This window comes from Sus scrofa, chromosome 6 (genome assembly GCF_000003025.6).
Source record: "Sus scrofa isolate TJ Tabasco breed Duroc chromosome 6, Sscrofa11.1, whole genome shotgun sequence".
Taxonomy (NCBI): domain Eukaryota; kingdom Metazoa; phylum Chordata; class Mammalia; order Artiodactyla; family Suidae; genus Sus; species Sus scrofa.
In genome coordinates, this window is record NC_010448.4 from 92,062,052 (window position 1) to 92,084,714 (window position 22,663).

At 43.5% G+C, this 22,663-nt stretch overlaps 2 protein-coding genes across 8 annotated transcripts in view; both read left to right on the forward strand.

The window, feature by feature from the left end:
- The window catches only part of AGO1 (argonaute 1, RISC catalytic component), a 38,374-nt gene extending 23,948 nt beyond the window's left edge, over positions 1–14,426 (forward strand). For 2 of the 4 annotated variants that reach the window (XM_005665209.3, XM_021093293.1), the window contains 7 exons: positions 2,916–3,075; positions 3,265–3,355; positions 4,429–4,623; positions 6,764–6,898; positions 7,511–7,612; positions 7,939–8,138; positions 8,379–14,426. In XM_005665209.3, coding sequence (XP_005665266.1) covers positions 2,916–3,075; positions 3,265–3,355; positions 4,429–4,623; positions 6,764–6,898; positions 7,511–7,612; positions 7,939–8,138; positions 8,379–8,487 — 992 coding nt within the window. In that variant the 3' untranslated portion in view covers positions 8,488–14,426. 4 annotated transcript variants of the gene reach the window in all.
- AGO3 (eukaryotic translation initiation factor 2C, 3) overlaps positions 19,712–22,663 on the forward strand; it is a 144,049-nt gene continuing 141,097 nt past the window's right edge. Inside the window, exon 1 of one of the 4 annotated variants that reach the window (XM_021093288.1) lies at positions 19,712–19,932. Coding sequence is in view for 1 of the 4 variants with exons in the window: in NM_001194974.1 (NP_001181903.1) it covers positions 19,914–19,932 (19 nt within the window). In the remaining 3 variants the exon portion in view is untranslated. 4 annotated transcript variants of the gene reach the window in all.

Here is a 22,663-nt window from a genome sequence, read left to right on the forward strand (position 1 = left end):
AGATCTGAACCGTGTCTGCGGCCTACACCATAGCTCACGGCAGTGCCAGATCCTTAACCCACTAAGTGAGGCCAGGGATCAAACCCTCAACCTCATGGTTCCTAGTCAGATTTGTTTCTGCTGCGCCACTACAGGAACTCTGCCCAAGTCTTTTTTTAAATTGACTTCACTGCCTTTTTCTTACTAATCTGTAGATGTTCTTTATAATGCCTTTATTTAATATGTATATGTATTACACATATCTTCTCTGTTCTTTGGCCTGCCTTTTTACTTTCTTAATGAGTTCTTTTGTTAAACAGAAATTTACAATTTTAATGTAGTCTGATTTTTCAATATTTTTCCCTTGTGGCTAGTACTTTCTGAGTCCTGTTTAAGAAACCCCAAGGTAATGAAGATACTAGTCTGTGTTTTCTTTTCTTTTCTTTTTTTTTTTTTTTGTCTTTTTTGCCATTTCTTGGGCCACTCCCGCGGCATATGGAGGTTCCTAGGCTAGGGGTTGAATTGGAGCTGTGGCTGCCAGCCTACGCCAGAGCCACAGCAACGCAGGATCTGAGCCGCGTCTGTGACCTACACCACAGCTCACGGCAACGCCAGATTGTTAACCCGCTGAGCAAGGGCAGGGATCGAACCCGCAACCTCATGGTTCATAGTCGGATTCATTAACCACTGCGCCACAACGGGAACTCCTCTTTTTTTTTTTGTTGTAGTGCCATAGCATGGGGAAGTTCCCAGGCCAAGGATCAAACCTGTACCACAGCAGTGACCCAGGCTGCTGATGTGGCAAATGGCAGTTCCTTAACCAACTGCACCACAAGAGACCTACTGTGTTTTCTTTAAAAAGTATTAATTAATTAATTGATCTTTTTATGGCCACGCCCGCGGCATATGGAAGTTCCCAGGCTAGGGATCAAATCAGAGCTGTAGCTACTGGCCTACACCATAGCCACAGCAATGTGGATCTGAGCTGCATCTGTGACCTCCACCACAGCTCATGGCAGTGCTGGATCCTTAACCTACTGAGTGAGGCCTGGGATCAAACCCACATCCTCATGGATGCTAGTCAAGTTCTTTACCACTGGGCCATGAAGTAAATTTTTTTTTTTAATCTTTCGCATTTAGAACTAATCTGTCTTTGCAAGAAACTCTGTTGCTTTCTCCGTCCCCTGGCAGTGGTTCTTCTGTTGGTGCAAAGCCTAGAATCTCAGCCTCTTGCCCACACCTAGAATCAGCAAATATATTCAGGGCAAAAACAGCTACAGCAGCTGGCTCACCTATGTGAGATTCTTTCCGTCTCTCGAGTGTTAGCTGTTCTAGTTCTTGTTGTCTTAGCACCTCACTGCTGCCTTCAGAAAGATGATTTCTGTATTTTATTTGGCTCTCCTCAATGTTCTCTGTAGAAACACTGATTTACTATTAACTATATTTCTTGGAAGTAGTAACGACCCCTTCATCTTCTTAAACATGCTCAAGTCTCTCCCATGGAGAACACATTAAACCCTTCATTGATCCTACATTTGTCTCCTCCTTGGTACTTTATATCACCAAAATAGTTTTTGCCTCTATATATTAATTTTTGTTTGCTGTCACTAAATCCAGAATTCTGGTCTTCATCTATCTCTTAGAAGCATTTGACTTGGTTGAATAATTTCTCCTCCTTGAAACACTGTTCCTTGCCTTGGCATTCATGATATAACACTGTCTTGATTTTCTCCTTAGTTTTCTGGATTTTTGTCCTTTGCAGACTCATCTTCTTCCTGTTGTACAATTATTGTGAGTTCCTCAAGATCCAGATCTAAGCTTTCTTCTCCTTTCATTCTGTTCTCTTCCTTGATGATCTCAAGACCATGTCTTCAATTACTACCTGTACCTAGATATCTCATAAATTTGCATCTCCATTTCAGACTACTCTTGAATTTTCAATTACTATATGCAGTTGCCTGATTGATATCCTCAATGGGATAACCTAAAAACACTTCAGGGAGTTCCTGTCATGGCTCAGCGGTAACGAACCTGACTAGCATCCATGCGGACACGGATTTGATCCCTGGCCTCTCTCAGTGGGTTAAAGATCTGGCATTGCTGTGAGCTGTGGTGTAGGTCACAGATGCAGCTTGGATCCTTTGTTGCTGTGGCTGTGGTGTAGGCCAGCAGCTATAGTGCTGATTCAACTCCTGGCCAGGGCACTTCCATATGCTGTGGGTGCAGCCCTAAAACGCCAACAAAACAAAACAAACCTTCAAACTCAAAATGTCTCAGAAAGAACGTATGATCTATCTGTTCTATTACAAAAATCTAGAAACTCAGAAGTTATGCATAAAAACTGCTTTCCCTTACTCACATATATGGTTTCCAGGTCCCTTAAATATCTCTTGAATCTGTTTTTCTTCATCCTGATGACTGCCTTCTTAATATAAGCTACCCGCATTCCTTCTGTAGATCACATTTTAATGACCGCATTCTTTCTCTTACATGGTGGTTCCTTTACTCTCCTTTGTAGTTACTTTGGCCTTTCAGTTTCTCAAACACATGTTGCTATGTCCTACCACAGTGCATCTTTGCATTCTGTACCCTCTGCCTGGAATGCTCTCTTCCATACTCTCCCTTCCTTCTAAATTCTTTTCTGTCTTTAGATTTCAGGTCAGTCATTACTTGCTCAAGAATCTTTTCCTAGCTAAGTGATTACCCAACATAAATGCTCTCATAGCTGCATGAAGCTTTCTGTTGTAGCATTCATCACTGTTGTACTTTTCATGGTTTTTAAGAGTAATCACCAGGTAGTAACCACTGTAAGAGTAGGGACCCTATGTGTTAGCGGTTGCATTGTGTTCTCTTGCATCCCATAAAGTTGCAGGCATCTAGTAGGCATTCAGTAAATATTTGTTGAATGCACTCATCAGTTCTCTCCCTGCTTATAGCTGAAGTGAAACGTGTTGGAGATACACTCTTGGGAATGGCTACACAGTGTGTGCAAGTGAAGAATGTGGTGAAGACCTCACCTCAGACTCTGTCCAACCTCTGCCTGAAGATCAATGTCAAACTTGGTGGCATCAACAACATCCTAGTCCCACACCAGCGGTATGAACTCCATAGCCCACTTGCCCTTGTTAATAAGCAAGGTCTCATACTGGGGGATTGATGAAAAGATAGGACCCTGTCTAGGCACAGTGAATCAGACACAAGGGAGAGAGAACCGGTGTGGGTGCTAAATGGTGCCAGGAAGAGAAGACCCAACTCCTCACCATTCATTTTCTCTTTCTTGTTTAGTTCTGCCGTCTTTCAACAACCAGTGATATTCCTGGGAGCGGATGTTACACACCCCCCGGCAGGGGACGGGAAAAAGCCTTCTATCACAGCAGTGAGTGATACTTTTCAACTTCCTCATAAGCTTCTCCTCTTTGCTCTGAGCCCCCAGGACTACACATGATTTCCTTCCCTCAGCTCTGGCACTTGAGCCTTCACAAGATCTTTGTATTTCAGCTCATCATTTCCATTAACCACTCCTTTGGTAACTTAATAAAACTAACTCTGTTTGATGTCTTCTTTTCAAAGAGAGCAGTGAGAGTGTAGCCTGTGGCCAATGACTTGGCCTCATCTCTGTCACTCTTTTCTGTGTTTGAGTTTCCTTCTCTCTGTGCCCACTTTTGGGATATGGCTACTACCATATCTCTTCTCTGGAATCCCTTTTAAGGGAGTTATTTGGTTGTTGGGATTGTCCTTTACTCTTCCCCATCCCTACCCCTGATCCATTTAGTAGATTAGATAACTCTCCATTTGCTCTCCTGACTTCTTTGCTTGCTGTCTCATAGGAGCTTCTGAATTGCTAAAGGGCCCAGGCCTTCTTTTTACTTCTCTTTCCTCATGTTTCTCTAGGCAGACTGGGCCTATCTCAGTAAATGCAGGGTAACCCTATACTTTGCTTACCTTTACTTTCCTTGTGGCCATTCATCCTGGGCTGTGGCCACTGTCCCCTTAGAAAATAATATTAATGTTTGCACCACCCTCAAGAAGCCTTTTCACTATGGTTCCTAGGGTAGATTAGCACTTGAATTAAAACTTGTGTTTCGATGAGCTCACTCTTTGAGTTAGTAGTGCCAAAGCTTCACATGCCTCTACAAGGGGTAGGAAAATCAGACTTATCGAGTACCTATTATGGGATAGGCCCTGTATAAGGTGCCTTCTGTATACCACAACAGCACTGCAAGTAAGTAGTATTCTTAACTCCATTTGAGAGGAGAACAAGAAGATCAAAGTAAGTAATTTCCATATTTGTGATAGTATAGATGTTGAAACCAGGGATTATTGAATGCAGAAAAACCCACTCATTTGATTGCATAGTTTTCTTAATAAGAAGCCTTTTCCCAAACCCACAATCTAACATGCTGGGAGGGTGGAGGTTCTAGGAGCTGATCCTGTCCCTTTGATTATCAGGTCGTAGGTAGTATGGATGCCCACCCCAGCCGTTACTGTGCTACTGTGCGGGTGCAGCGACCGCGGCAGGAGATCATTGAAGATTTATCCTACATGGTACGTGAGCTGCTCATCCAGTTCTACAAGTCCACCCGCTTCAAGCCTACCCGCATCATCTTCTACCGAGATGGGGTTCCTGAAGGCCAGCTCCCCCAGGTAGGGCCCACAATAGGAAAAGGAAACCTTCACATTGAGGCCAGGGGGCCAGATGGTAGTAGAGTACTGCTGCCTTTTCTAAGCTTTTGGTACTGGGAGGTACTGCTACTTAGGGAGGGAGATTAAGTGGAATAGACTTGGAAGCAGACATGACAACTGAGAGATGGTGTGTACAATCACCGATAGACCTTTCTTGTAGTAGAAGACCCTCCTCAGTGCCTTTTTACTAGTTCATGTTGAAGACTGATTCTTCAGACCAGTGGTTCTCAACTTTGGCATCCATCAAAATCTTTTGAAGGGCTTATTAAAATAGACTGTAGGGCTCTATCCTTAGTTTCTGATTCAGTGAGTCTAAGATAGGACCCTAGAATTTGTAGTTCTGACAAGTTCCTGGGTGATGCTGCTGGTCTGCAGGCCACATTGCTGAAGGTCAGTGCTGTTGACCTTCCTTCACAATGTTCCTCCAATCCTTTCTCCCTTCTGTTGTGTAGCTACTATTCTGAAGTGGTCTCCTTGACTACTATTTAATAAATAGTAATATAACTATCATTTATTGGGTATCTCTTATGTGCCATGAACTGTGCTAAGCATTTTGTATGTGTTCTATTTAATGCCTACAATAGCCCTATGAAATAATAATAATAATTACTATTCCATTTGATAAATGAGGAAACTGAGGCTTGAAAATGTTAAATGATTTCTTCGGTGTCACTCAGGGTAATAAGTGGTGGAACTGGGATTCAGACAAATTAGTCTGATTCCAAAGTCTATGGTCTTGACACTATGCTAAATTTCCTCAAAGTTATCCAGTATTTCCTAAAATACCAGAGAAATTTATCATAATACGTCTGTGTTCATAAATGTCTAGTGACTTCATATAGCCTGGGGTTAAAATTCAAACTACTTAGAAAAGCAATCACAGTTATTAAGCCCATACTAGGTTTTTTAATGCTTTCTCTTAATAATTTATTTTAGTCTTCACAACAGCTTTGTGAGGCTGAGCTTATTGATAACTATAGTTGATATGGAGAAAATGAGACTTAAAAGGGTTAAGTAACTTGGTTGAGGCAATACAAGTAGATAAAGTTTGGGTTTAAACCTAGTTCTAATTGATTCCAAATATTATTAACTTTAGCCATACAGTTTTTACTCCCTGTATCTGACATCCAAGGCCACAAGGCAGCTACTGCCTACCTATGGTTTTTCACCTGTGGTAGCTAGTCCCTCTTCTTATAATACTGCTTTTTTGTAGAACTGAGTTCATCTAATCCCTCTATACCTATTTCTGAACTGTGTATTTGCTCCTCTATGGTGGTCCCAATGCTGTATGCTTTTAGAGCTCATGAGCAACTCACATTTTCCTCTTGATTCTGAAATTGACCTTTCTGTGGGCATTATGATTTCTCTGTAAATCTTGGTTCTGTGTCTTGATGTTAGGTTTCATTATGCATAGGAACCAGGTAGTGTTCTCTGTTGATACTAAGCCTCCAAGCTAAGGTTTTATAGGAACATGTCAGGTGAACTGTCTACAGGCATACCTTATTGTGCTTCGCTTCATTATGCTTCACTGATATTGCATATTTTTTACAAATAGAAGGTTTGTGGCAGCCTTGCATCCAGCAAGTCTATCAGCACTGTTTTTCCAATAGCTCACTTCATGTTTCTGTGTCACATTTTGATAATTCTTGAATATTTCAAACTTTTTATTATTATTTTATTTGTTATGGTGGTCTGTGATCAGTGATCTTTGGTATTACTATTAAGATTCACTGAAGGCTCAGGTGATGGTTAGCATGTTTTAGCCATAAAGTTATTTTTAATTAAGGTATGTACATTGGAGTTTTTTTTGGACATAATGCTACTGCACACTTAAATAGACTCTAGTATAATATTAATGTAATTTTGATATCCACTGAGAAACCAAAAAATTTTTATAGTGGTCTGGAACTGAACCCACAACATCTCCAGGGTATGCCTGTATAAGGCTAATTTTGGCAGGAAGGGCTCGTCATGTCTAATGGTTGGGTGTCAGCTTATAAAGGGAGTCTGAACAAAAAGCCATATTACAACCCCATAGAAAGATGTGTAAACTCAAGAGGAGCTCTATGTCTCTTTGTCTCCCTCCTCACCCTGTGCCTAGATCCTCCACTATGAGCTGCTGGCCATTCGTGATGCCTGCATCAAACTGGAAAAGGACTACCAGCCTGGGATCACTTATATTGTGGTGCAGAAACGCCATCATACCCGCCTTTTTTGTGCTGACAAGAATGAGCGAGTGAGTGAGGGATTGAGGAAGCCACCCATACCCTCGACTTGTCTCCCTTCTCTAATAAGGAAGAAGCCCTTGAAATAAAATCTGAGAATTTAGTCCTTGGCCTGTCCTTCCTCCCTGGCCCCTTTCTTCCCCTTAGCTCTTGTGGTCCTTCCTCTGCCACTTGCTTCCCTTTGTTTCCCCCTTCTCCCCTCCTTCCCTTATACTTCATCTCCCTCCTCCTAGCTCCCTGGCCTATAGACCCCATATATAGACCAGCTCCCAGAGAAGGGAAAGGGAACTGCCATTTATTGAACTTCTCCTATGTGCCAGACACTGTACAAGGCGTCTTCCTCACAGCAGCCCTGTGAGGTAGGTACTATTATTATCTCCAATTTAACCTTAGAAAGGTTAAGTGACTTGCTAAGATCACACAGCTAATAAATGGTGAAAGCAGCAGTTAAACACAGGTCTGTGTAACTTTAGAAGCCTGTTATTTCAATACCCAATACCCTCTGGGAATAGCAACTTTCACTTTACTATTGGGATTCTGGTGGCGTCAGATTAGAATTGAGTTGGGGCCCTGGTTAGGGCCAGGCAGGTCTTGGGATCTTGGTTGTCTTTGTCTCTATACAGATTGGGAAGAGTGGTAACATCCCAGCTGGGACTACTGTGGACACCAACATCACCCACCCATTTGAGTTTGACTTCTATCTGTGCAGCCACGCAGGCATCCAGGTAGCTGGGCTATGTCCTGGGGTTTCCAATGGGTCAAAGATTAGTCGATTATTCCCACTGCCTCTAGAATGTATCAGTCATCACTGAGTGGCATTCAGATAAGGATTGTTCTCTTAGTAAGCCTTTCATGCACTTGAACAGAGGTGCACTTTAAATGTTTAGGCAGGTTGCCCATAAGATGGATGCTTTATGACATAGGTGACTTTGGGTTTGCCTGTTCATGGGTGGATCTTCCAATCCAGCCATACCCTTGATATGATCCTGTTCCTTAACATCATTCATCCCCTCTGCCCAACCTGGGGCCCCTCACCTTCCTATCTTCCCAGGGCACCAGCCGACCATCCCATTACTATGTCCTTTGGGATGACAACCGTTTCACAGCGGATGAGCTCCAGATCTTGACGTACCAGCTGTGCCACACTTATGTACGATGCACACGCTCCGTCTCAATTCCAGCACCTGCCTACTATGCCCGCTTGGTGGCTTTCCGGGCAAGATACCACCTAGTGGACAAGGAGCATGACAGGTGAGGCCTGGGATCAGGCTGACTTCCTTTTTGCTTCAGCCTCTGGTACCAGACCCGCTCAACTTTCCTTGGGTAGAAGGAAAGGAGTATGTCCAATTTGGTGTCCTTGGTCTTAACTGCCCAAATCTGGGTTGGGGTTTTCTTTTAAACTGGAATGGGAATTGGTCCCATAGGGGTGGAAGAAGGGATTAGTAGAGGCTCGGTTCACCAGGAAGGACTTCTTTCCTTTTTCCTTTTCAGTGGAGAGGGGAGCCACATATCGGGGCAGAGCAATGGGCGGGACCCCCAGGCCCTGGCCAAAGCCGTGCAGGTTCACCAGGATACTCTGCGCACCATGTACTTCGCTTGAAGGCAGAACGCTGTTACCTCACTGGATAGAAGAAAGCTTTCCAAGCCCCAAGAGCTGTGCCACCCAAATCCAGAGGAAGCAGGGAGGAGGGAGGTGGGGTAGGGAGGAATGCAGAAGGCCTTGGTACCTTCTACTTCTATACAGGGGGCGAAAGGGTGGGGAAGAGGGCCAGTAAGCCAGACCACCAGCCAGAAATCTCTGATATTCACCTCACGCCCTCCACCCCTCACCTCATCTTGTCACATCTGGCCCTGACCCCACTGGACCAAGAGAGGCAGCACTGGTGCCCACCATACACACAGGTGTTTCATGTGACTCACAGTGCTAAAGACTCATGCCTGACAGCTTGGTAAGGTCGGCTCTGCAGCCCTGCGGACAAAAGCTGGTAGGTTTGGGTTTGATACTTTAGATGGGAAAGTGAGGGGCTTGAGAAAGTGGGTGGGAGGAGGGAAGGATTTTTTTAGGAGCCTTAATCAGAAAAGGTCTAGATTTGTTTAAAAAGAAAAACGAAACCAGATTCCAGATCAATATTTTAGGATACTAGATGTTTTAATGGGTTGAGAATCCAGTTTGTAGGAAGATTTTTAATGCTGATGGTTTTGGTTGCCCCTCCCCCAGCTGCCACTCCCCTTTCCCTTATTCCTCTCGCCACCTTTTCTACCCCGCCATACACGTCCTCCCTGACAGACATCCAGCCCCTAGTAAGACTTAAGGCACTATGGCACTTAGCTCTGAAGTGACACGACCCTGTCTTCCTTCCGCCTGCTGGTGGGTAACCAGTGCCTTCCCTGTAACGGTAATGCTGCAGAACTGCAACCTTTTGTACCTTTTTTGGGGGGTGCGGGGTGGGGGTGGGAGAGGAGGCAGGTGGGGCTGAAATACCCCTAACCCAGCAAGCCTCCAGCCAGAGCGCCAGCTGTTTTTCATTTGAAGGAATTGACTTCCATATTCATTGAGCTTTTAAAAAGATCACAACCTCAAAATGGTTAAAATCCATTGACATTTGCACTTTCAGACATGACAAGTCTCGGAGCTGCTGAGATGACTGGCCCCTGGCCGTTCCTCTTATGTCTCCTTTCTTTCTGTCCCGTCCTCCTCTCCGGTAACCTGGGTCTGGAGTTACTTTCATAGCATTTCTCAACTCTTGGCTTGTTTTTTCCCTGATGGTCAAGTCTCTTTATGTTTCAATATTTTTTAACTGAGGTGTCTTAAAACAAATGACCCTTAGGTCTAAAGTAAGGAAAAAAAGCAAAAACTAAATATTATTTTTATACTACAACTTGAGTCTATTGCCAAAATCTGGAAATCCCTCCCATGCCCAGTGAGTTTACATCCCAGAAACATTGAGCCATCAGAAGGAACTCTTGACCTGACCTGTTCTTTGGCCTGGCTAGGTAGGTGGTGGTTATTTCCCCAAGGTGGGGCTTGGGCTCCACCCTTCCTCTGTGCAGATAATATCTTTTTCTGGCTGCAGGCTCCCTCTTCTGCACTGCCCTGCACTCTTTTCCTGCAAGTGCATCTACCCTTCCTCTGGGCTGTCCTCTGACACTTTGGTTCATCCTAGATTTCAGCGTGTCCTGTGGATAGACTGGGGATTTTGCTGTTCCCTATTGCTTCTGTTTACACAAATGAATTTTTTCTGGTTTCCCATTAGGGCATGTGAGTGGGTGGCATGGGCTTTTTTTTTTTTCTTTCTTTCTCCCCCATCTCCCTGGATAGAGATGGGGTTTGGCTGTCTTGCAGAACCGGAAAAGTAGGGGGTTCTAGCTCAGTGCCTGCTGGCCTTGAAGCAAGGCTCCCTCTTTCCTTGACTGTTCATTTTTTCCTATCCCACTGCTTGGGATAAGGAGTTGCAACTTCAGTGGAAATTCCTCTTTTTGAGGAGCTTGGGCTTGGGTTTGCCCCAGTCTGGTGATGAAGCCATGACGCTTTAGACCTAGCTCAGGCCTGGAGGCCAGTCAGAGGAAGACCAGTCTGAATATGGGCCTATGCAGTTAGAGCTACAATTTCCCCTCCCCAGCAGCCCTTGTACAGACCCAGATTTGCTATGCAAAACAGTCTATCCCAGGTTCTGTTCTGGTTGGCTACTTTGTTCAGCAACTTCACAAAACGTAGCACAAACATTGATTATGGTGAAGGCATCAGGACTTTTGAGTAACTCCTCCTTTATTTCTTTCCTACTGGCTACAGTGTGGGGTGCCCCATGGGCACAGCCCAGTTGAAGAACAGAATGGAGGGCTTTGGGAGGAGGCAGCTCACTGGAGAGCCTACATTCCTTACACAAGTGCCTAAAGAGAGTGATGCCAACACTCCATCTGCCCTGTCCATCGCCTTCATATACTGTCTACTTCGTGTTCAGTCACCCTTTGGGGAGGGGAGCTCTCTTGGGACAGTGGGCTCAGCGTGTTGTCTTCTTGGGTGCATTTTAGGGCTGAGATCAGGGCAGTATTCCTGTAGAGTCCAGTCATTCACCAGCATTTGCAGATGTCCATTACGAGTTGGTGGTAGTCACCTACTCTCAGCAACAAGTTTGTGTTCTTCCTTTTTCTCTCTTTGCCTCACTCTCTCCAGTTGGGTTTTGAGCTGAGGCCTGAAATGCATTTTTTAGCCCTTTGGCATTGTGCATGCCATGTAAGAAATAAAAGCAAGAGAAACAGCGTGGGCAAGGGCAAGAATATGACTTCTTGCTGTGATATTCTTTCTATCCTTAAAAAAGAAAAAAAAAATATCTTTGAGACTTGAAAAATACCCTTGACCTTGAGGAAGGTGGTACATGCAGATTGAGAAATGGTGTTGGCAACAAGCTTTGGCTTTTTTCGATTTGGTTAAAGTGGTGCTTCTTTCTTAAGCTCTGAGGAAGCCCTGGGGGGACCCCAACCTCATCCTCTTAGACAAGTCTCTTGCTCCCTTTCTTCCACTCTTCTGCGTTCCTTATACTCTTCTCTCTTTCCCTGACCTCCTTTTATTTATTTTTTTATGTTCACTCAGCTTGCTTGCTGGCCTGCCTGCCTGTCTGCCTATGTGATGATGAATTCTCTGCATGGCTACAGTGATCCTGCTGTTAGCTGGCAAGGTCAGGGTTAGCTCCTTGGCTGCAGAAGACCAAGAATCTGCATCCTAAACCCAATGATGTCCTCCCTGGGCTGGACTGCTTTCAAACTTACATGAAGGCATAGCAGAAGGCCTGCCCAACTGGCATGAAATCAGAAGGGCTTCTGGCAACTTCCATACCTATCCATTCTTTGGAGTTGGTTTCTCTTATTGCTTTTTCTTGATCTGGTTTCATTTATTTACCTGGGGCCTTCCTTTTCTGAGGATGTTCTAGAATCAATCTACTTGGTTATCCAGGGTTAAAGGGTTAAGGGATAGACATGGGGGAAGAAGGAGAGAGATGGGAAGAGAATGGAGAGAATATGGCTAAAATCTGGGAAAGGAGAGCACTGTTCATTGATCACTTTTCCAGTCCAGCCTGAATCATTGGGGCATTGAGATGCTACTGCTGGCCTCTGGGGATAAGCGGGGGCTGTTGTTGCTGGGAACTTAGGCTTAGATCAAGGCTGAAGAAGAAGGTACCTGAAAGTATGGAACCTCCCTAAAAAGCTCCTGTTTCCCACCTACTCAATAGCTCCTCCATAGCCTCCTCTTTGGCCAAGCAACGATGTTCTTGGATAGTTTTCTTTTTCTTGTCTAGAGTTCTATAAATGAGGACAACAAGATGGGCACCCAAGGGAACGCTGGCTTCTTAACTGACCCATGGGATAGCTTCGAGGCTGGTGGACAGTGTTTTAGATCTGGCATCATGTGTAACAAGGATGAAAGTTCCTTCCCCTTCAGGGTAGAAAGTCATCTCAAACAAACTAATATGCAGTTTTGGAAACTACATTGGGGGAAGCTATTTTTATTTACATTGATTGAGCCTAGGCCAATCCAGGATGGTAGCTGGTATGCCTTCCTTCTTAATGTCTGATCATGGTAGGATTATGCAGGGCACTCTTTCCTTTTTGGCCTTCTAAGCAGACTGGGGAGAAGGGATTCTCTGGTTTTTCTCTCCCCTCTCCCCCCATTTATTAGGACTTGCCTTCTCCCTGGGCAGGGAGAGAGGCTAGGTTGGTGCTCTCCCCTTACTCTACTCCTACTGACTTAGAACCTCTGGCTGCTGTTTGGGAGCCCAGGAAAGGGAGTGGAGAGAATGGGCTCAAAACAAAAGAAGATAAAACAAAAAAACAGAATAAGGTGGGGAAGGCAGATTTTCTTCTTTAAAATGGAAAATAGGAAACCCTCCAAGGATTGTGCAAGTAAAGACAATGTGTCGAATGCACTGACTCCCCTGGTGTAGTAGCAATAAGGAAAAATGAAATGACTCTCCTGTGCGCACAGTCCAACCTGATTGGTGTGTCATGTTGTACTTAAAGCAGCCAACTGGTGGGCATGTGTGACTACTCTGGGTTTCACTTTAGTTTCTAAAATTTTTATCCCTCTCAAGTCCAGCATGGATGGGGAAATGTCCTTGGAGCCCCACAGCTGTGTACTTGTTTGCATTTGTTTCCCCTTGAGACTTGTGTTTGTGTCCTGCTTTGAGCTGTACCTTGTCTAGTCCATTGTAAAATTACCCCAGCAGCTGTAATGTACAGTTCCTTCTGAAGCAAGCAGCAGCAGCAGCAGCACAATTCTGTGTTTTATAAAGACAACAGTGGCTTCTGTTTCTAAAGTGCGGTCTCTCTCTCTCTCTTTTTTTTTTTTTTTTTTTTTTTCTTAGCAAAGCAAACTATTGGGATTAATTATATCTCTGATAGATTTTACATTAGAATAATAGATTGTTAAAGAGCCAAACCATCACTTTGTAAAGGAGGGAAGTAGGTAAAACAAATTCCAGTATGTTGAAACTACAGCCTCTATTTATTCTTCATTCAGCAAACGTGCAAAGTACTGTGTTCAGCAGTATTTTGGGGGAATAGGAAGGCACAGTCCCAAAGTGAGGAAAACAGTGTCTCTTTCCTTAAGGAGCTTAAAAAGTTTGGTTGGGGATATGAGTAGCCAAATGGTTTTCTGGTACCATTTAGACTACCATTTAGTTCTTGTTTTGAGGACTAAAACAAGGCTATAAGACTGTAGTAATGAAGATAGGAAAGGGCAGATTTGAGAGACACTCAGGAGATAGAATTAATAGGACACAGTGGATAATGGAATGGGAAGAGGAGTAGAGGCTGACGCTCACTCTGCTTGAGCAGGTGAGTATATTGGGACATTACTCTAGCCAAGATTGGGGGTAAAGGGGAGATGATAGAAGGAAGGTGGTGAATTTTGTCGAAAGACATTTAGCCTTGTATAGACTGAGTTTTGAGGTTCCCATGGGATAACAAGGTTAAGATTTCCAGTAAACATTTGTGTTTTGGTGCTCAGGGAAAACTACAAAACTGCAGTTATAGATATGGGATTTGTACTCATATAGATGGTAGTTAAAACCATATGAGTGAATAAGATGGTTTAGAAAAAGAGTAGAGCAAGGGAAACCTAGTGTACCAATCTAGGAAATGCAAGTTATAAGATGGGGGGAAAGAAGCCGAACCTAAAATGACTATCAGATCGCTAGTAGATATCTTGTATGTTTCTGATTGATTTAATGAGGTGGGAGAATAGTCAAGAGAATGGAATAGAATTAAAGAAAGATGTGATTAACAGCATAAAAAGTGCTGCAGTGAGGAGGGGTATTTTTTTCTACTTAGTTTACCATCCTCCAACCCATCTTCTCTGGGATCTTATATAGTCATTCTCCGGTATTTCTTGAAAATGAGCATTGAAAAAAGCTAACTTAAGGCTAAGACTGGGACTTCCAAGTTGCTCACCACAACTACCACCACCACCTCCACCTCCAGCTTCCTCCTATCCTCAGGAGATAACTTGTAAAAGAATGAAATAAACAAACCTAATTTTGTTCCTAACCAGGTGTCATAGATGGTGTTCCAGTGTACTCAGTAGCACTTAGCAGCTTGCTCTGTTCACTTTCATGACTTGTTTTCCCCAGAGCCTGTGAACTCCTAGGAGCAGAAACTACATTCTGTTCATTTTTGTCATCTCAGGGCCATAGCATATATCGGGGGCCAGTATTTGTGAGTAGAATTGAAATGAGCTTAGAAATCTGTGGTTTATGAATACAGAGTGGGAGGATCAAGAAGTGATATTGAGGATACAAGATGGACTCAGCATTCCCGAATGTTCAGGTAAGCAGAAACGTAAGCAGATTATATTCACCTTTCCTCACTCTCACCCCAACTTGGAGGTTCTATGATTTTGTGTCTTAAGCTGTTGGTGCAGTTGTCATTCTTCCCTGGTACTCCTAGAGCATTGTTATCTGTGTATTGGAGGAAAATGGCACAGAGAATGATTCTGGCACAGGGCCCAGTGAGAAATTTTCAGTGGCAGCCAGTTTATTCAGAAGTGGGCCCAACATTCCTCTGGAGGCCAAGTGTTGTGGACTTCAAATTGTGGAGCTAACCTGTGGCAGCCACCTGCCAGATTCCCTTGGGAGCAAGCCAGCCAGACCAGCGCTCCTTTTCAGCAGCAAGGATTAGCGAGGTTGGTTGGACTTGAAGAGCAAATTGGGACATGGAGGAGATTTCCAGTTGAAACAAGACTTTAATTAATAATAATTAATGAAGCAGAAATCGCTTAGAGTGAATGAGATGGTGTTCATTATGGCACATTTTTTTATCATAAATTTCATTGCCATAATGGTTGATGTTAAAAAGACTTAAGGATTTGGCTGTTGGTTGCTACTCAGGAGGAAAAGATGATGGGAACCCAGGGCTTGATTTGTCTGGTCCTAGAGCTCAAGTTTTGAGTTAAGGGTTGTCCTAGCACACCTGGACACCCCTTTTTAGTATTGGGTGAGCAGCCTTTTCTTTGCCTTGTCAGTTGGCATCATATACTCTAGCACAGTCTTGTCTAATAAGTGCCTTTGGGGCGGAATGAAGCTGTGTATTTGTTGGGTATTCCTTGGCTTAACAGACTCCAGAACCACATGGCAGTTAGGGCATGGCAGCTGAAGGAAAGGGTCATAGTACAAAAAGAAGAATATTTTCAAGTTTTGAGCCTGGGCCATTCTCAGACTGCTGTCTGTACTACTTGAATGGAAAGTAGCACTGAATTGGAAAATTAGCTCTCCTTTTTTGCTTATAGTTTTTGAGGCATTTATTCCTTTGGCTATAGGCTAAGGAAAGCCAGCAGGCTTAGAAGGTGCACAAGAGAAGCACTCTTTTAAAGCAGCAGTGTCACGGAGGAGCTGGAAAAATGCACTTCCTGGGGATGAGGTGCATTTAGAAGTTGTCTTTTTTTTTCCTTTTTTTTTTTCTTTTTAGGGCTGCATCTGTGGCACATGGAGTTCCAAGGCTAGGAGTCCTATCAGAGCTACAGCTGCTGGCCTTCGCCACAGCAATGTAGGTCACATCTGTGACCTACGTCATAGCTCACGGCAATACCAGATCCTTAACCCACTGAGCGAGGCTAGGGATTGAACCTGCAACCTTATGGTTCCTAGTCAGATTAGTTCTAGTCAGATTAGTTTCCGCTGTACCACGACAGGAATTCCTAGAAGTTCTCCATTTAAATACCATAACTGCCTTTCTCAAGATACCATATTCAAGGGTTTTTAGGCCACTGTGGCTTACCCTACAGGAATACACTCTGCTCTTGTTCTGGAGTGCAGCAGCTTCACCACTATCCACTTGGCATTGTCTTTTTGGGACAAAAAATTTGAGGGACCTATCCAGGGAACCCTCTGTCCCTCTTCCCCACCTTCTGAAGGCAAGGAACTTTCCTTGCAAAAGAGGTATTGGGAGCTCTTAGCCAGGTTTTTGGAAAAGGCCTGTGGGTTGTTAATGGATGTGAACTAGAAAAGGAATAGGGGCTTTTGTACCTTGAAATACTTGGCTGGGTGTTTTGTACAGTATCCATTATTATTTGGTTGTATCTTCACAGCATTCATGTGAAGTAATTTATTCGTTACCTTCAGCTGCATATAACGAAAGCCGATTAAATTGGCTTAAATAAGGAAACTATCACATTACAAGAAGTCCTGATTTAAAGTGGCTCTAAGGTTAGTTAGTTCAGTGGCTCATTGATAATGCCACCTTAGCAAGTTCTTGCAATCTCTTTGCTGTCCTCTCTGTTGGTTTCAACTCATGTTTGTTACCTCAGGGTTCCAAGATGGCTACTATTATTCCAGGAAGGAAATGCTGAAAGAACGAAGTCTAATTTTTTTATTAGTGTTTCATTTTAAAGAAAGGAAATCCTTGGAAGCCCCAGGAAATCTGGCCTCGTGTCTCATTTGCTAGAAATTGGTCATCTTCCCACTATTCTGTCATTGGCATAGCAAATGAGATCATCCATCATGAGCGGCTTAGATTAATTACAAGTTATTCTGTGAGTCATATGGATTAGAAAGACAAGTCATGTTTGCTAGGCAAGAAAGAAGGGGGTAAGGACTCTTGGTTAGGCATCCAGCAGTGTCTGCTCTATGAGGAAAAACTGTTGTTTGTTTATTTAACAGATGAGGAATGTGATGTTCAGAGAGAGTGAATTTCCTAGAGTCACAGATAGTAGCAGAGGGCCTTCAGTGTCAGCTCTGACTGTCCCTAAAGCCAGTATGTTTTATATTGTGTTCTGCTGCAGTACAAAGTAGCTTTCTGCCATGTAAAAATTGCTTGTGTAGGAGAAGAGATCTCAAGTGTCATGTTGGCTAGCCTCAGCCCATGCAAGAGGAGAGAGGATTCTATCCAGTTGCTTTCCTCATCCAGTGATGTTTATCTAGCACAGTTAGGAACACAACTTTCAGAGGGCACTGATTTCTGTGCCCCTGAGATTTCTACACTATTTTATAGTTCTCCCTTCTGAGAACAACCATATCACAATGGATGAGGGCAGAGTTTTAGCCTGCTTCCTGAGCCCCTCTGTGAAGCCCACTCACCTATTCATCCATCTACCTGTTCCACAAGATATTTATAAAATGCTGCTGTGTAACAAGCAGTGGCACTGTTCTAGGCACTGGGGCTTTGTCATTTAAGATACAAAGAGACCCTGCTCTTATGTCCTTAAGACTCACTTGGGAATCCAAAACTATGATGTGCATGTGCTCAGAGGAGAGCTCTCACAACTTTGCTTTTGGAAGAATCAAACTTTTTTGCCTTCCTATTTCCTGATACTGTAACTTCCTATGCATAGGAGATATATCTGTATATATCTGAAATATTCCTATTTCCTGACATTACAATTCATGAGCCTTTCACACGGGCTTAGAGATGGGGGATCCTGAGTAGCAACAGTAAATGGGAAGGCATCATTGACATTTATTAAATTGGATTGAATTAGAAGGTCCAAATTCTGCTTCATCCATGTCATCAAATAAGGCTTACCTTTGGGGTCCTCATCGTCACTATGTCTATTCTGGGAGACACCTAAGAAGCCTACAGTCATTTAGGGAACCTGTTGAGGGGGTTGAGGGTGTGATAGACCCTTGCAAAAGTTGATATTTACCCCTGTCAACTGCTGTGGAATCCCTTTAGTCAAGGATTCAAAGTAACTTTTAAGATACAGTGTTTCATCTAGTAACATTTGATATTTTAAAATTGGGGAGAGCATTTTTTGTAAAAGGTAAAGTTATAAAAGTCAACTTATAAAGTGTTTACTATATGGTAGGTGCATCTAATAAGTGCTTTAAAATGGTAACTATAGTAAATACATTCTTACTAACATTTAGGGTGGATTTTCTGGATGCATAACGTGCATTCGTTAACTTCACAGCTGTGAGGAAACTGAAGCCCAGAGAGGCTCAAGTGACTGATCAAAGTCCCCTCAGTGATTGGGCTGGACTAAAGATAGGATATTTTTTCCTTTTCCTCTTTGTCCAAAGCTTTTTTAAAAAGAGTGTATTTTGATTATTAAAAGTCTAAAACATTACTGATGCTTCGGGACGTAGGGAAAAATCATGAATCATTCCTCATCCTGAATAAAATAGTATCATATTTCTTTAAGGCAAGAAAGACTAATGTGCTGGTCCTAATAACCTTATAAAGCTTACATTCTAGTGGGGGAGACGGCACATAATAAACTAGTACATGAAAACTGCAGATTGGGATATGGGCTATTAGGAAATACTGTAATAATATACAGAAGTCACTGATCATAGATCAGACGTCCGGGCAAGACCTCTGAGATGTCTGAAGTCGAAGTATGAAGAGCGGTTGGGGAGCTGAGGGGAAGGGGTGAGGGTGAAGAGGAAGAGGGCTCCTGCCAAGGGAACCAGAAGCAGAGACGCTCCAGGTCTATTAGGCACTTTTCCTTTTGCGGGAATTGGAAGCAGACCAGTATAGCTGTAGCATAGCGACGAGGAAGATTCTCACTTGAGGGGAAAGGCTGGGGCCCCGTTACAACAGGCGGTTTGGCCCCAGAATGGACTTTGGGTCTTAGCCTGACCAGGCGTTATTAAAGAGTTTTAAACATGGAAGTTATTCGAGCTGATGTTTGTGTAAAGTCATGTTTCTTAATCTAACAGAGTTATAGTGTACATTCCCCCCCCCAAAAAAAAATGGTCGTCAAAGCAACTCTACAAACGGAGTGATCAACTGTGGTGATCACTTCACCGCCTGCAGAGGAGGCGTGTGAGGCGGTCCAAACCGGGCGTGGTGAGAGGGTTTCGAGAAGGAGGGGGTTTTTACCCAAGACCGGAGATCGGCCCAGGGCCCTCAGATCTTTGTCCTGCCCGTCGCACTAACCACGTTCCCGGGAGGCTCCTGTGCAGGTTGGCTACGCCGCCCTCTAAGACGTCGTCTCAGACAAGCACGGCCCTGCATCAAGGCGGCAGGAGGAGTCCAGCCCCTCGGGGTTGTCTCCGGCCTGCACCGCCCGGCAGAGGACAGCGGGAGGGCCGGCCCCGCCGCGCTCGCCACCCACGGCCGCGCTCGCCTCAGGCCCCGCCCAGGCGCGGCGCCCGCTCGGTGACACCTCCCCTGCGTCCTCCGCGCCGGCCGCGCCCGCACGGCTAGGCTGAGAGGCGAGGCTTGGACGTCCGGCGAGCCCGGGCAGCGGAACTGACGCCAGCGGGCTTCCGGGGGCGGCCCCCGGGGAGGTCGGCGGCGGCGCCGCAGTCGTGGAGAGGCAGTGGGAGCGTAAGCGGCCGCGGGCGACGCAAGTTCCGTACGGAGCTCTTCTCTTCTCGCCACACGCTTCTTCCTCTCTTCTAGTCTCGTGCTGCCTCCCGACGGCCGATCTTCCTGACGGGAGCTTTCAGAGTGCGGTTGCTGAGGAGAAGCTGTCGCCACCCCGCCTCCGGGCCGAGTGAGGGTTCCTGTCGCGCCGCGTCGCTCCCTGCGCCGCCACCTTGCCCTCAGTGGCGGGCGCCCTTCTCGCTCGAAGCACTCCCCCCAGCTCCATGAATGGAAATCGGCTCCGCAGGTGAGTGAGTCAGAGCTGCTGGTCCGTTCGCCGAGGTATCCCCAGAACGTCGTCGCTCCCTCCGCCCAGGCCCAGGTGCGCGAGGTGAGCGGCGCCCGGGTGGCTCCCTCCTCCGCCCCCGGCCCCTCCTCCGCCTCCCCGCAGCCCTGCGGCGGTTCCCCCGGCCACGGAGTGGGCGAAACTGCGGGGAGGAGACGCTGCTGACAAAATTGAAGTTTAGGGTTCTCTAGGCGATATTACTCTTTCACTGGAGTCCAGAAGCGTTTGTCATCGCTTCTGTTATTCCAGTTGAAGATGTAACGGTGTGTGTGTCCTTTGACCAGGTTGTGTGTCCCGTAGGGGCACTGGGCGGCCGGCACTCTCCCTTGCTTATCTTTTAAGGTAGTCATGAGGATGCATTAGGATAACAGATAAAAACTAAGTTTAAGATAGGTATTAGTGCAACGTCAAATGCAAGATGGCATTTGTGTCATCCCTGAGTTCTCATCTGATGTTTGTGGCAGCATGGTATATAGTTTCTGAGGATCTTGGAAATGTCATTATCAGCCTGGATCACTGCTTATGTGAGGCGATAGGTCTTAAAATTTCTGTCCGTCGGTCTATCTAGCTACCTGTCTTTTTCCATTTTTCTTTTTTTTCCTAGAGAATCGGCCATCATATTCTTGGAAATTTGGAATTTAAGAAAATTGTTTCTCTCTTTGGGAAAAATGACAGTCTTGAGAAAAAAATTGCAACATGGGCAGTGCTTATCGTAAAAAAAAAAAAAAAAAAAAAGAATGAAAAAGCACTCTTTATGGTCCGTAATTAACTGAAGGACATAAAGTAGGTGTTACGTAACGGTTTGCTTTCCAAATGATCATACTTGGTATGCTAAATTTGGAAGTATGCTTCATCCAGTCAGAAATTTATAAATTAATTTTGAAGATATTTGGGGGGGTATCTTGTTACTAATAGGATCACAAGTCCCTGAATTTCACATCTCATTTTGCCAGTTCGGGAGGCACTTAAATATGAGATAAGAAAAAAATCATATAAAAGAAACCAGTGACATGATAATAAAGATTTTGTTGACTGCGTTAAGGAGTATAATTATCAAGTAGATGCAAAAAGCACTTAGAAATTGTAGAGATGGGCTGGAGAGAAAGGTTTATTACAAGTTTTATTATATGGAATTTTCTCTAATCAATTTCTATCATTTCTCTTTTGCATGCTCCATTTTCCCCTCTTATTCATGTCGTCTTAAAAAGGGCAAGTTTGTCTAGATTATCAGGAGTTTTAGACTCTTGTTTATCATCGATTTGTGTATTTCCAAAACTGCCCTATCCTACCTTTTTTGTTTTTTGTTTTTCAATTTTCTAATACACTATTTAGAGATTGTGATGATTTGGAAACTATATGTAATTTTTATATAACTGTTCTATTGTTGAGCCTGAAAAACAAACATGAAAGTTAAAGACTTTACTAATTATCTTAAAATTTTAAAGACATTTCCAAAACATTTTTAGTTTTTTTCTTTTTCTTCTTTGGGTTTTTCATATGAAATTATTCCCAAATATGTGGATAGCATCTTAGAAAATACTTCTGAAGTCAAACCACCTAGTCAATTAGTCCACCTAACCAAGTATGATTCATTAAATGCTGCTATGAATTCTTGAGCGATAGACAACTTTTACCTCATTTTTCATGTGCTATCACTGAAATATATACCCATTTAACTGTCTTCACATCTGCAGAGGTATGGTTAGATTTATCAACCATATACGTGGACATCTTGAAACACAAAGTTTATTCTTCAGTGCAGCTTAAACATGATTTACTAAAGAAGATAAATTATAATTTGGCTCAAGATTGTCATCTTCAAGAACAAAATTTTCTTTCTTCGTAAGACTTACATGTAATTGTTATGCAGCAAGTGAAATTGAAAGCATAGTTGAGGAAAATATGCAGCTAAATTTAAAATCAAGAATTTGACAGATAATACATTTTGCTTTCAAAAATTTAGATGCACATGTTCTCTGATAGTCTGTTGAGTCAGTGTTGGTTCTTAACCCTCCAATTCTGATCTGAGTTTTTCTTTTCTATGTAGATTTTCAGGAATCATCTTATGGCAAGGTGTTATAAATTCTAGTTGTTAGGTGGATACATAGAAAACGAATTTATTTACATTAGAGGACTTCAGATACAAATTCTGTATAATTGTTTCTTGATGAGTCATTCTTCACCAAAAGTTAATATTTGTCTACATTTTCCTTTCGTATGTAATATTTTAAGTGATTTTTTAAAGGATGTCCTGTATAATGTACTGATTTAGTACTGTGTGAACTTTGATTTAACCAAAAAGCTGGCAGACATAATTGTTTTTTGTTTTTTTTTTTTAAATTTTATTTTCCCACTGTACAGCAAGGGGGTCAGGTTATCCTTACATGTATACATTACAATTACAGTTTTTCCCCCACCATTTCTTCTGTTGCAACATGAGTATCTAGACATAGTTCTCAATGCATAATTGGTTTTTAAATAATAATGATTGATAGTTTAGCACCTGTGCCTATGACTCCTTAATTAAGGGAACTTTTGATGAAACTAATTTTTATGGTTTAATTACAGCTGGACTAAGAGTATATATGTTATATTTTCATTCTAAATAAAGTGGGAATAGAAGAAGCAGAAAAGTTCATGGAGATAGCAGTTTTCCTGAATAACTTTTTTAGGACATACTATTCTAGTCTGT